The sequence below is a fragment of the Spinacia oleracea genome, chromosome 5, assembly GCF_020520425.1.
Source record: "Spinacia oleracea cultivar Varoflay chromosome 5, BTI_SOV_V1, whole genome shotgun sequence".
Taxonomy (NCBI): Eukaryota; Viridiplantae; Streptophyta; class Magnoliopsida; order Caryophyllales; family Amaranthaceae; genus Spinacia; species Spinacia oleracea.
Window position 1 is genome coordinate 12,001,514 of NC_079491.1, and position 14,538 is coordinate 12,016,051.

Sequence of the window (14,538 nt, forward strand, 5' to 3'; positions counted from 1 at the left end):
AATAATCCAAGTCAATAAGTACTACTCTATTGCCTCCTTAAAACTTAATTGTGCCCCCTACCACATAGTATAAAGACCCAAAAATTAACCTCAAAGATGGAGCAGCTACTTTGTCAAATGTAAGCAAGTTAAATTAAAGGAGGTGATTTTTCTAAATTAAAACATACTGCCTCCTCCGTTTCAAAACGATCTTTATAATTTCCGTTTTAGTGCGTTTCTTAATGTCTTTTACACTTTATTTTATTCTATTTTTGGACTTGAAAATTTATCACCTTACCCTTCTTACCCCCACAATATTTTTAATTCTCCAGTCACTTTATTCATTTTTTTCTTACACCCACCCACCTCTTTACATATTTCTTTTAATTAATCCATATTTTATTATATCCAACCAAATGTTTTACTTTTGCCTTATTATGTGTGTAAATAGAAAATTGTAAAGATCTTTATAAAACGAAGATAGTACCCGTATCGTATTCTTTCAAGTTTAGGAGGATTTAATTAATAAAATATGCAACCATTCTCAACGCACAATAAATATAAAAACAATGCCAATTTCATTTGATGATAGAAACCCTTATGTTATGGATGGTTGGGCTCACTGGGTTTTCACTTAAACACTTACGGCGGCCTACTAGGCTACTGTATTACTATGTCCTAATCACAAAAATGTCATTAAAAAATTGCAAGTTTCAGAATGAAATCGTAACAATTAAGCACGAAATTAATTGGCTGACACCCTATTTCTTGATCAATTACTCAACCAATTTCAATTATTACGATTATATGAAACTAAACTACATGTAGCCTTTTCCAACTATAAAACTCAACTTCTTAAAATTTTAAAGAAGAAATAAATGCAAATGATGAAATGATAACGCTTTTCTTATTAATTTTTCCCCTTTCCTTTTGGTGCAATAAATGCAAATGGAAATAGTTAAACAATAAGCTTGCTTAAGTATCAAAATAAAGTGTAAAATAATTGTACTCCACATAACCGTTAGTTTTGAGTTGGTTTTCCAACCATAGGAGGTAGGAAGTGGCACCCAAATGGTACATGAATTATCGGACTTAAGAGTCATCATCGGATGTCTCCTAAAGTCTTTTATCTATAGTTCTATACTGAACTTTTAATTTGCTACTATTCATTTTTATGTCCTAATTACGACACCTAAACTAGTATAAATAAAAAGAAAATCGATCCATATTTGATACTTTGTACTCCTTTTTAAGTGAATCTTAACTAGAACTGACAAAGCCGACCATATCGAATTACCCGACCCGAATTTGACCCGACCCAAACTAACCCCACCCAAACTAACAATGTGTCTGAGCTACTCTAATTTTTTCTAGCTTATGGTCTGATCTGGTCCGAATTTTTCTATTCTTATATGGTTTGGTATGGTCTGATTTTGGTAAATATAAGCAATAAGCAATAAAATTAAGTTAAAGAGAACATAGCCCAAGTGACTAAGTCTGTTCAAACCCTTTCCAAACGACTAGACGCCAACCATAGGAGATAGAAAGTGGCACACAAATTGTATATGAATGGCTGGACATAAAATTCAGATTAGAGCTGATCATCATGGGCCCGGCTCGACCCGACCCAAAAATTAGCGGGTTTTGGGCAGCCTATTCCGGCCCGGCCCGAACTTTTTTAAAAAAATTCGGGTTTTGGGCAACGCAAAACAACATTTGTAGTTATAAAGTTGGCCCGGCCCGAAAATGGCCCGAAAAGCCCGCTATTTTTTGCCCGAAATAGTGGGTTTTGGGCACACATAATTGGCCCGGACCTTAGCCCGGCCCGACACAATGGGCAGTTTTTTATTCTCTCGGCCCAGCCCGACTTTTGATCAGGTCTAATTCAGATCATGGGATATTTATATCTCCTCACGTCTTTCAACTATACTCAACCCTTCATTTCTCCTTTTCAGTTTTCATGCCCCGATTACAACACCATAAACTAGTAGAAATAAGAAAGAAAATCGATTTATATTCGATTGTTGGTATTTCCCGTTTCAGTACGTGAATTTTAACCAGATCTGACAAATGTCGACCATGTCTAATTCCCGACCCAAATTGACCGGACCCGGACCAACCCGACTAACAATGTGTCAAACAATGATTTTTTTGTTTCCCATAATAATGCTTTGTTATCTCCATCTAGGCTGATCTAATATTTCTAGTTTTTAGTCTGATTTGGTATGTTCTAACCTGATATTTTCTTAAATGTTCTGATATGGTATGATTTTAACAAAAATGAATAATACACAACAAAATTAAAGTAAAGAGAACATAGCCCAAGTGGCTAAGTCAATCCGAATCGAATCCAAACGACAAAATTGTCACCTCTAAACATAACAATTGTATAAAACCGGAAAAAAGAACCGGAGCGGATCCGTTCCTGAACCAATGGATCAAAATCCTAGTTAAGAGAAATGGCGAAGGATAGTGAGAAGGGAACACGTGCAGCTTCCATGATACTCCTCTCCGCTTTTCTCTTTTGATGGTTAGCTTCCATGCATGGATTTCTCCTCCCCACCAAATATAGCACTACTTATTTAGTACTCACTACAACTACAAACTAGCTTCATTTCTTGCTCAGCAACTAACACCCACACACACACTATTTACTAAATCTACCCTCTCTTTTTTCTCACTCTTTTTTCAATTTTTCATTGTTTTTTTTTTTTTTCTCTAATTTCAACTACCCAATAGCTAATTAGTGAGAGAAACTTCAAAATCTAGAGAGAGACAAAAAGGAAAATAAATTAAACAAAAATGTTTTAAATTTATTTTATTTTATTTTTATTTCCTTACTCAAAAAAGCTCCTCTTTTTTTGCATCAGTAGTTCAGATCTTAACCTCGCTCAAAAACAGCAACTTCCCTCTCCTACTTTCACCTCCTCCTCTTCCTAACTTCAACAAACATCAAATTCCAATCTTTTTTTAGCTCAAATTTCCATCAAAATTTGCTACTTTTTTTTATCATTTTTGTTGTTTGATAAAATGGAACAGCAGAAAAGGAAGCATGTATGCAAGTTTTGCAAGAAGAGTTTCCCATGTGGAAGATCACTAGGAGGTCATATAAGGTCTCATTTGCCAAAACCAGGGTATGAGCTTAGGGAGAATCCTAAGAAGACATGGAGATCAGTAGCTGCTGCTGATGATCATGAACATGATCATGATCAAGAAGATTATCATCACAATACAATCATCAACTCTTCCTTCTCTTCATCCTCAGCCGAGACCGAGAACCCGAACCCGAAACCAAGACAGATGAATCAGAATCATGGTAAAAGATCAAGGAACAATAATTCTCAGTCATCTGTTTCTGAGGTAGTTGAGGCAGAACAACACCATGAACAAGGAGAGGAGGTGGTTGTTGCAATGTGTTTGATCATGCTATCTCGCGATGTTGGGTCCTGGGGAGGTGCTTCGTACTCTTTCGCCGCCGCCGCCGCCGCCGCCGAGACTTCTGCCGTTGCTGATTCTAACACCAGCAAGAGTAGTAAGAGTAGGAAGAGGAGAGAGAAAGTTCAGGGGAATGGCTCTGTTTCTGCTGCTGATAAAAAACATGAATCTGTACCATCTGGGTGTCTGCAGAAACAGTTAAAAATGAAAGGGATAGACGTTACAGTCAATGGGTTTGGGTCAAATGATGAGAAAAACAAGTCTAAAATCATAAAAATGGAATCTGCAGCTTCTGGGTTTTTCAAAGATGGTGTGAAAATAAAGGAATTCGAAAAAGTTTCAGAAAATGGGATTTCTTCACATGATCAAAACAAGCAGACTCCTGAGAGTAAGAGGAAGTTTATTGATCAATCTGCAGCTTCTGGGAATGGTAAAAAAGCGTCAAAAACGTTGGAATTCGAGGTTTCGGAAAATGGGATCTCTTCCTATGATCAAAAGAGCAGTGATCTTGATGTATTTGATTCAGAATTCTACAGCAGTATGAGTAAAAGGAGCAAATTCGAATGTACTACATGTAATAAAGTGTTTCACTCTTATCAAGCTCTAGGTGGGCATAGAGCTAGTCACAAGAAGAATGGGGGAGGAATTAAATGCTCCCCCCCTCCCTTGCTGAAACTGGAGGCCGAGGCCGACATTGGTGGCGACACCCCTCGGAAACAACCCCAACCACCACTAGTAGAAAAAACCCCTGTTGCAGCCCCCTTGTTGCAGCGTACAAGTATAAATACGCTTCAACAACCAGTCGGTCAACGCGGGTCAAACCCTTTAAAGGGTTATCGCAGCGTACATTTTAGTTGTTCGCAACAAATGCGTTTGTTGCAGCGTACAAAATAAAAGCCCGCAGCAACAAACCTTAGTTATTGCAGCGTACATGTTAATGCCCGCTGCAACAAGTCCGCGTTTCAAATTAAAATTTTTACTTTCCTAGTTGCAACGTACGTACAAACCGCGCTCAATCATATCTCTGTTCCTTCTCTGCTATAGCTCCAAGCTTATCCAAGGTCGCCGTCGAACTCAGCTCGCGTCGCCGTCGAACTCAGCTCGCGTCGCCGTCGAACCCAAGAGTTGCTCAGCTCGCGTCGCTGTCTTGGTTCCGTTGGTTGCTCATCTCCCCGTCGCGTCGTGGTTCAACCCTGCTTCGCTGTCTTGGTTCCGTGGTTCCGTGGTTCAGCCCTGCGTCGCTGTCTTGGTTCCGTGGTTCAGCATCTCCCCGTCGCGTCGTGGTTCCGGTGGTTGCTCGGCGTCGTGGTTCCGGTGGTATGGTGTGTTCAATTTTTATTTTCGTTTTTTATTTTCGTTTTCAGATTAGGGTTCAATTTTATTTTTTGATTTTCGTTTTGATTATTGTTTTTGATTTTCGTTTTTGATTTTCGTTTTGATTTTCGTTTTGATTTTCGTTTTTGAAACTTAACGACTCAACGAAGTAAATGGGGATTGCTATGTTTCCGAGTATAGATCTATTTCTTTAAAAAGCACACAGCCACTATGTTTCCAAGTAATGGGGAATGGGCTAAGGCTGTTGCTGACTGCTACTCACCCCTTCAGACTGTTGTTTGGATGTTATTTTGCTGATTTCCAAGAGGCTTTTGGATTACCTTTTTTTTTTTTTAATTTTTTTAATTTCCAAGTATGCTCAAAGTGTTGAATACATCACTTAGATCAGTAGTATCAGGCCCTTAGTTCCCTTCTTCCTTCCCCGAGGTTACAGGATTTTATTCTGGCATTACCCTTCTTCCTTCCCCGAGGTTACGTAAGCACTTAGTTCCGCACTTGAATGCTGCGATAATGCCAATAACTTGAATAATGTGATTGCTATGTGGTGATGTGGTAGATAGTTAATTTCCTGTTACATGCATTCTATGAGAAATATCTGAATTTGGCCCTCGAACTATTTTCGTTTGATTTTCGTTTTGATTTTCGTTTTGATTTTCGTTTTGATTTTCGTTTTGATTTTCGTTTTTATTTTGATTTTTTTGGCTGTTTTTCAATTATTTCTTTTATTTGCAGTTAATTGTGAAGATGGGTAGATACGCATATGGTTGAAGAGAGGGGCGATGATCGTACTGCCAGCATAATCTATCATCGTGCTTGTTCGAATTTCAACAATTGCATAAGGTATTGATATATCTAATTATCTTCATAAAATTTCTCTTTTCCTCTTTTGAAAGTTGAAATCAATAGTACAGTAAGTGCATATCATTTTTACGATAAATAAAATTTGGATAAGTATAGTAAGTGTAATAATAAAACGTGTACATTAGTATTCTATGCTTAAGTATCCATTCCGTTTTACTTATTATGACTGTTTTTGGACTTCTAATATCACTTCAGTGAAGCATTGATAAACTTAAATGATGTAACCAAAGATTTGCGGAACTTCTTAATGATTTTGTGACTTCTTAATATATGTGTTTATGTGTGGAACCTTTTGTTGTTGTTATTAGTAATGAGTCGTCGTTGGATGTATGGTGACCATACTACGGCAGAATACTTGAGTGGGGTCGCAGAGTTCATTAGATGTGCTTTAGCACACCAACGGAGTACAAAAGCCGAAAAAATCTATTGTCCCTGCCGTGATTGTAACAATATCAAGCGGTTAGGTGACATTGATGAAATTGAGGATCATTTATTTCGCCGTGGGTTTAAGCAAGATTACCATGTTTGGTTTTGGCATGGTGAAACAATACCTGATCGTCTAAGTTCTAGTGTCCATCAATTTGATGTTCAGAGTAATGAGAGTGATGATGATATTTATGAGAATAATGAGACGGATGATGATGAGGAAGAAGATGATGAAATAAATGAGATGATGGATGGGCTGAAAGATCACTTGGACGAACGACCTCAGATGTTCGAACAAGTATCAAAGGCTGCTGAAACTCCATTGTATCCCGGTTGTACAAAATTCAGCAAGTTGGAATGTGTGTCAATACTTTACAACCTCAAATGTAAAGGTGGTTGGAGAGATGAACACTTTGACACCTTATTGGAGTGGGTAGGTGAATTTTTGCCGGAAGGGAATGATATCCCCACCTCTACCTATTATGCCAGGAAATTGATGTGTCCCTTAGGCTTAGAGGTCGACAAGATAGATGCTTGCCCAAATGATTGTATCCTTTACAGAAAAGAGCATGAACATTTGGATGAGTGTCCAACATGCGGCGCATCTCGTTACAAACGCAAAGGGGCAAATTCAGCTAAGAGGGGCCCGCCTGCTAAGTCTTTGTGGTATCTTCCAATCATACCTAGGTTTGAGCGTATGTTTTCATTGAAGAAACAAGCAAAAAACTTAAGGTGGCATGCGGAAGTGAGGAAGAAAGATGGACTCCTTCGACATCCTGCAGATTCTGTTCAATGGAGAAATATTGATAAGAAATATCCTGAATTTGGTAAGGAGGTTAGAAATCTAAGGCTTGCTTTATGTGCAGATGGTGTGAATCCATATGGAACTCTAAGCAGTCAACATAGCACATGGCCGGTTCTTCTAGCAATTTATAATCTTCCTCCATGGCTGTGTATGAAGCGGAAGCATATCATGTTATCACTCCTCATCTCGGGGCCTAAGCAACCTGGAAATGACATAGATGTGTACCTGGCTCCACTCATAGATGATTTGAAATTATTGTGGAATGAAGGTGTTTCAATGTTCGATGCACACACCAATTCAAGCTTTACATTGCGAGCTATGGTTTTTTGTACCATAAATGATTTTCCGGCATATGGAAACTTGTCTGGATACAAAACCAAAGGAGAACAAGCATGCCCTATATGTGAAGAGGACATGAAGCCCACATGGTTGCATAATTTCAAGAAAAATGTTTACCCAGATTTCAGGAAGCACCTCAGTCGATATCACCCTTATCGTAAGAAGAAGAAAGAATTCAATGGGTTCACCGAGGAAAGAGTAGCTCGTACGCCTTTGACAGGATCACAGGTTTATGAACGAATAAAAAATGTTGAAACCAAATACGGCAAGTGCTACAAGTCCAAGTCTAAAAAGGGTGTTTTGTGGAAGAAAGTATCTCCATTATGGGATCTTCCCTACTGGAGAGATTTGTCGGTTAGGCATTGTCTCGATGTAATGCACATTGAGAAAAATGTGTGCGATGCTATCATTGGGACTTTGCTAAACATGCCTGGAAAGACTAAGGACAATGAGAATGTGCGGAAAGATATGAAAAAGAGGAATATTCGACCAGATTTGTGGCCTGTTGAAAAATCTGGTGCGGGTGGTACTAAGACTTATCTGCCTCCAGCGTGTTACACAATGTCAAGAAAGGAGAAGAAGCAGTTTTGTGAGTGCTTACATGGAATTAAGGTTCCCTCGGGATATTCGTCGAATGTAAAGCGCCTAGTATCTCTCTCGGACCTTAGGTTGGTTGGTATGAAGTCTCATGATTGCCATGTAATGATTAATGTGTTTTTGCCAATTGCACTTCGTGGGATATTGCCGAAACACGTGAGACATGTTATAACAAAACTTTGTGTGTTTTTCAATTCTATATGTGCTAAAGTGATTGATCCGGAGAAATTAGATTCTTTGCACAATGATATTGTTGAAACTTTGTGTCGATTTGAAATGTACTTTCCACCATCTTTCTTTGATATTATGGTGCACTTAATTGTCCATTTAGTTCGAGAAATCAAGTTATGTGGTCCGGTGTTCTTAAGATGGATGTATCCTTTTGAGAGATTTTTTGGGCATTTAAAGGACAAAACAAAGAATCGGGCAAGGCCGGAGGGTAGTATCATTCGGGGAGTCCTTGAGGAAGAGATATCTCAATATGTAGCTGAATTCTTAACAAGGCTTGAGCAAATAGGTCTTCCAAAATCTCGTCATGCAGGGAGGCTTGAAGGGCATGGGGTAATTGGTAAAAATGTGATCTCGCCTCCATCTGAAAGGAAGAATAAGGCACATCTTTGTGTGTTGCAGCATCTTACCGAGGTCAATCCTTACATAGATAAGCATTTGCTAGAATTGCAACAAAAGAATCCTAAGTTGAAGGAAAGAGCGTTGATGCAAGAACATAATCGCACATTTGTTGATTGGTTTAAGAAGGAAGTAGCCGAGGAAATGAAAAAAAATCTAGATGTTTCTGAAATGGTCCAGTGGTTAGCTCGAGGTCCTCGACTATGTGTTCTGTCTTATGAAGGGTATGATATCAATGGGTTCACATTCTACACTAGAAGACAAGATGAAAAGAGTGTGGTGCAGAATAGTGGAGTGAAGCATGTTGCAGCATCTAGGGTCTTTGCAAGCGCCAAGGATAGAAGACCGGTTGATGCGACACAATCATATTATGGTGTTATCGAAGAAATATGGGAGCTTGATTACAACAAATTTACGATCCCTGTATTCCGGTGCAAGTGGGCCAACAACCATAATGGGGTGAAACAAGATGAAATTTTTCCTGGTTTAACATTGGTTAACTTTGATCGATTAAGTGATAGTGACGAGCCATTCATTCTAGCATCACAAGCTAAGCAAATTTTCTATGTGGTAGACAATGTTGATCCTATATGGCGTGCAGTTGCCCAAGGCAAGAGAAATATTCTGGGTATTGATGATGTTGTGGATGAAGATGAGTATGACAAGTACGATGAAACACCCCTGTTACCAACGGCTGTTCAACCGTTACCGGAGGAGGAAGATGCAAATAATACTAATCATATGCGCACAGATCATAGGGAAGGAATTTGGGTTGTAAACCGTAAATGAATAAGATGAGTTGGCTTCTGGGAATAGGTAATTCTAGCTAACTGAATATCAGATTAAATGTATCTTTTCTAGCATTTAGGAAGGTGTAGTTTGTACTTCCACATCTTTAATTCTTATTTTATACTTCCATTGTGTTCATGATTATACTTTTCTAGCTTTCTTTAATTCTTACTGTACTTCCACATCTTACTTTTGTTCCTGACCAAAGTTTTCTAACTTTCTGTGCAGATGACTTGAGATCCCCGAGTCAGAAATTTTCAGAAGCTTTCGGTGATTTGTGTCTTTTCAGAAGTTCTCAGAATCGGAAAATAAAGCACGTATTTACTTTTGGTGAGTTGTGCGTTTTCTCCTAGTGTTGCGCTAATTAACATGTCTCCTAATCTTGAGCTAGAATGACCTAAATCAAAACGAGCGGGCTTAAATTGACCTTAGTTGAATAAATTGACCTAAATTGACCTTAGTTGACTAAATTAGCATAAATATGAACCATAACTACCAAACAAGTCTCAAATGGCATAAATTGATTGAATTGAGTCTAGGTAAGTTAAAACTAATCATATTAATCATTTAAAAGGATTAAAATGAGTGTTTAGGTTCTTTAGTTCAAAGTTGGGAGCGAAAATGTCATTTTAGCTCTATATATGACATATAACGACCCAACGAGCCATAAATGTGCATGAATAGGTTCGAATGAGTTTTAGAAACTTAAAACTATGCATATTAGTCATGTAATAAGAATAAAATGAGTCATTAGGTTCTTTAGTTCAAAGTTGGGAGCGAAAATGTCATTTTAGCTCTATATATGACCTATAACGACCCAACGAGCCATAAATGTGCATAAATAGGTTGGAATGAGTTTTAGAAACTTAAAACTATGCATATTAGTCATGTAATAGGATTAAAATGAGTGTTTAGGTTCTTTAGTTCAAAGTTGGGAGCGAAAATGTCATTTTAGCTCTATATATGACCTTTAACGACCCAACGAGCCTTAAATGTGCATAAATAGGTTCGAATGAGTTTTAGAAACTTAAAACTATGCATATTAGTCATGTAATAGGATTAAAATGAGTGTTTAGGTTCTTTAGTTCAAAGTTGGGAGCGGAAATGTCATTTTAGCTCTATATATGACCTTTAACGACCCAACGAGCCTTAAATGTGCATAAATAGGTTGGAATGAGTTTTAGAAACTTAAAACTATGCATATTAGTCATGTAATAGGATTAAAATGAGTGTTTAGGTTCTTTAGTTCAAAGTTGGGAGCGAAAATGTCTTATTTTAGCATAAATATGAACCATAACGACCAAACAAGTCTCAAATGGCATAAATTGATTGGATTGAGTCTAGGAAAGTTAAAACTAATCATATTAATCATTTAAAAGGATTAAAATGAGTGTTTAGGTTTGTTAGTTCAAAGTTGGGAGCGAAAGTGTCATATTAGCCTAAAAATGAGTTCTTAGGTTCTTTAGTTCATAGTTGGGAGCAAAAATGCCTCATTTTATCATAAATATGAACCACAACGACCAAACAAGTCTCTAATGTGAATAAATAGATCGGATCGAGTCTTGGAAAGTTAAAATTAATCATATTAATCATTTAAAAGGTTAAAATGAGTCCTTATGTTCGTTAGTTCATAGCTGGGAGCGAAAATGCTAAAACAAAGATTGCTGATGTGGTTGAAAGATTATCAAGCAAAGAAATCACTAGAGATTTGCTTGATCTTAACTTCCCTCCTGCCCCGGTTCACGACGAAACTACTACGACCACGACCACGACTACGACCACTACCGTTACTACTACTACTACTCCTAGTAGTACTACTTCACTTGTTGGGTTCATGAAGCCATATTGGTGTGTTGAAAGCTCTCACCACAAGCATGAGCAACTTTTGGGATTAATCTCCAATTGATTATTGATTATTGATTATTGATTATTGATTATTGATTCATAATAGTACAATATATTTGTTTAATGATTTCAATTCAATAGTGTACAGGTTTCAATTCGCTATTGATTCATTTAGTTTACGCATTTGCACTATAGAAAAGAAAAATCAAGGATGGCCAAGTGTTACACTTATTTTATTTTTCTTCATTTACAATCAAAATAGACTTTGTACTTGATGATCAAGTGAAAAGAGACTAAATTAATGACAATTTTATCAAACTTGTGAGTGTAACATCTAGTTAGTTAGTTAGTTAGAGTCTGACAAAAACCAGTATGAAATCTTGCCTAAAATTTAATTACAGCGATCAGGTAACGTCTATACTTGAAGATTCGACTAACAATAGGGTTGTAACCTCATGAGTTCAAACCAGTATGAGACAGTCTCACCTAAAGCTTATAGTTTCAGGTATGTATACACTTCAAGTTCGTCTAGCTATAAAAGGGTTGCAATCTCACGAGTTCAAACCATTATGAGACAATCTCGCCTAAAATTTACAATTTCAGGTACGTATATATGTATATACTTCAAGATTCGACTAGCTATAAAAGGATGGCGAAATCACGAGTTCAATGAAAGATGTTTCTTGAGGTAATAATACTTCCTTGGCATGGAAGTGAGTAGTAGAAATAGTAGTAGAAAAAGGAGAGAGAAAGAGAACAAGTAAAGCATTTAGTAATAGTAGTTTAGTAGTGTACACAAAGATAGCATGTGAGCATTGCATAGAGGTAAGAGGTGGTTGTGTAGTCATCACCTACCTTATGTACATGACAACCCATCTCACTTCTCTCGTTTGCTCTCTTATACTTTTAGGCATGCAACTTGTGCTAGGTGTTTTCTTAGTAATCACCAAGCTCATTGGAAACATCTCTACTTTTTGTATATTTTTAGGACCACTTTTTTTTTTTTAAAATAATAATAATTATGAGCTCTAATCACTTACAAATGAGGTTGACAAACTAACACCTAATCAAACTTAACTCATCATAATTAATTTTTCTTTGCTTTTAATTGATTACTCTCCTCATCTAAGTTACATTACTACTTACTATGTACTAGATTGCAAGTTACATGATCACATTATTTGGTAGGAAGCTTTGGCTTTAATTTTTAACTATTAGTTTCGATCGGGTCGCGTCAATATTTAGTAATAAGTAAATAAGTAATTACTTGTTACAATGAGTTTAGTTTGTTTTAGCATTTCTTGATTAGGTTAATGTTTCAAAGATGTGCGAATAGTAAAAAATTTACCAAAGTTTGATGGAAATTGTAGGCAAAGTGGTTGCTTCACTTGCTCTACTTGCTTAGTTGCTTGTGGACGGTGGTAGTTACTTTCAAGTATTTATTTATGGCGTTATTTATGCTAGCTTTTTTTTATTAATAAAAAAACCTTTAAGGGTTGATAAAGAGAAGTTAGGACTACCCTTCAAGGTATAGACAACATGATTCGATTAAGCTACTTTAAGTGAACACAAGAAAATATGAGTTGATTTTAGTTGGGAAAGTCTTTTGGAGATGTGTGTATCTTAGATGTCTTGTTCGATAAAACTAGTTGTTAAAGTAGTTGTTAATGCGATTAAACTAACCATTGGATCACAATAAATTCTAAGAGAAATCACTATTTTCTACTTCTAAACCACGAAGTGGTTTACGAAACTATCTATACGAGAAAATAACATTATCTAACAAATTTTTTCACCTTTCATAACTCAAATTGAAAAATGGTGCCCTATTATGTTGGACCATATGAATTTGAATCAAAACTGAACTGAATTGAACTACTTGAATCTGAATCAAAACTGAACTGAATTGAACTACTTGAATCTGAATGAAAATGAGTTTCTTAGACTTGAATTGCACTTATTTTAGTGTTAAACTGAAACGAACTAAGTTGACCTGAACTGAACTTATTTGCCTTGAACTGAACTTAAATGAAAATCTGGAAAAAATATCCAAATGAAGTATCTATCTCCCAAGGAGGAAAATAAAAACTAAAAAAAGGATGAAGTTTCATAGATATGACGATATAATTAGGCAAAATTTGGCACTAAGTTGAATAGTTAGGCATAATTATAGGTTTAAGTAGAGAAGTTATTATATTGTGGTCAATAAGAAAATCAAAGTTGGAGATGCAACAACTTTCAAAATGGTTTGTTTGTGTTCTACAAAAAATGCCGAAAATGTAGAAAAGATTGGTCGTTGATGGGTTTCATAAATGCAGTACGGAGTACTTTTTAATAGAGCATCAAGTTTATGTGAAACCTATAATTTGGTACGTGACATCAAATCTGGCTCTATTCTTAGATTACGTTCTTAGAAGATCTTTTTTTTGAATTTCAAATTAAATGAAGATGATGAAATAGAGAGTTTGCTCAAGAAGCCACCGCCAGATAACCCGAACGCCTTCTTTCTGTTATCCTATTAATATTAGTATTTTTTTTTTGATAAGTTGAGACGATTTTATTGATGATGGCGATTGTGCTAAGCAATTGTCTTAGCCCAAATACAGTCCGATTGGCCCGAACGCCTTCTTTCTGTTATCCTATTAATATTAGTATACAACGGGTATATTGTACTTGTCTCTGAGTATGTGACACAGACGTATGTTTGTTTGACTTTAAGCCTCATTTGACCCAGTCTCAGGATGCTATTATGATAAACTCCATTAGGCTAAATCGAGTCCAATGTTCAGGAGAGTTTAACAAGTGCCATCCTAATTAACAATTGCTAATAAAATAATTCAATAGAAATTGTTTTGATTAATTAGAAGATGAAATTAGTATACATATATTAGTAACCTAATCAATTAAAGAAGTATTCAGCAAATAATTATTAGACTTGGGTAGATGGGTGAGACCACTTTGTATGCTATTGTGAGACCATGTCAATAACATTACAAAATCAGATCCAATTCAACTTGGAATTGAAGTTGGAAATTCACAAAATAAAGGCTTGAAAAGTAAAACAAGAAGTGCTCTCCTCCCCTCCCCTCTTCTCTTCCCCTCCCCTTTTCTAGGGTTTATTCTTTTGGTCATTGTAGGGTGGAAAACTGGAAATGCTCTAATTTCTTCGGAAATTAGACTATTTCTGATTCTTTCTCTTTATTTAATTCAGCTATTGCCTTTAAATTCAATAAATTTTCACCATATGAGCGGAGTTCGTCCTTATTCGTTAGTCTCCCTATGGTGGAGTTAGGGTTAGTATGTTTGGTTTGTCGTTCACTCGTAGTGGATTTATGTAAAACTGGTTCGTTGGTAAAGTTTTATGCGGGATCGCAACAAATATCAATTTTTCGAGTACGTTCATATGAATAAAGTGGAAATCATCCTCGCGGCTACAACAAATCGTTAGACCCTCTCTCTGAAAATGATGCATGTTCCAGCGTTATATACGGGCGACGTTC

The 14,538-nt window shown here is 36.6% G+C and overlaps 1 protein-coding gene across 2 annotated transcripts; it reads left to right on the forward strand.

Annotated features, from left to right (window-relative positions):
* Positions 1 to 2,497: 2,497 nt before the first annotated feature.
* Positions 2,498 to 9,940, forward strand: LOC110789850 (uncharacterized). Of its 2 annotated transcripts, none has more exons than XM_056830216.1 (3): positions 2,498 to 4,731; positions 5,482 to 5,589; positions 9,422 to 9,940. In XM_056830216.1, the coding sequence occupies exon 1, from the start codon at positions 3,010 to 3,012 to the stop codon at positions 4,306 to 4,308; it is 1,299 nt and encodes a 432-aa protein (XP_056686194.1). In that variant the 5' UTR covers positions 2,498 to 3,009; the 3' UTR covers positions 4,309 to 4,731; positions 5,482 to 5,589; positions 9,422 to 9,940. The 2 variants fall into 2 exon arrangements, with proteins under 2 accessions (XP_056686194.1, XP_056686193.1); XM_056830215.1 differs by having other exon boundaries at positions 2,498 to 4,736; positions 9,422 to 9,939.
* The last annotated feature ends 4,598 nt before the right edge of the window (positions 9,941 to 14,538 follow it).

Coding starts and splice junctions, on each gene's coding strand:
- LOC110789850 (XM_056830216.1), top strand. CDS start 3,010: ATGGAACAGCAGAAAAGGAAGCATGTATGCAAGTTTTGCAAGAAGAGT.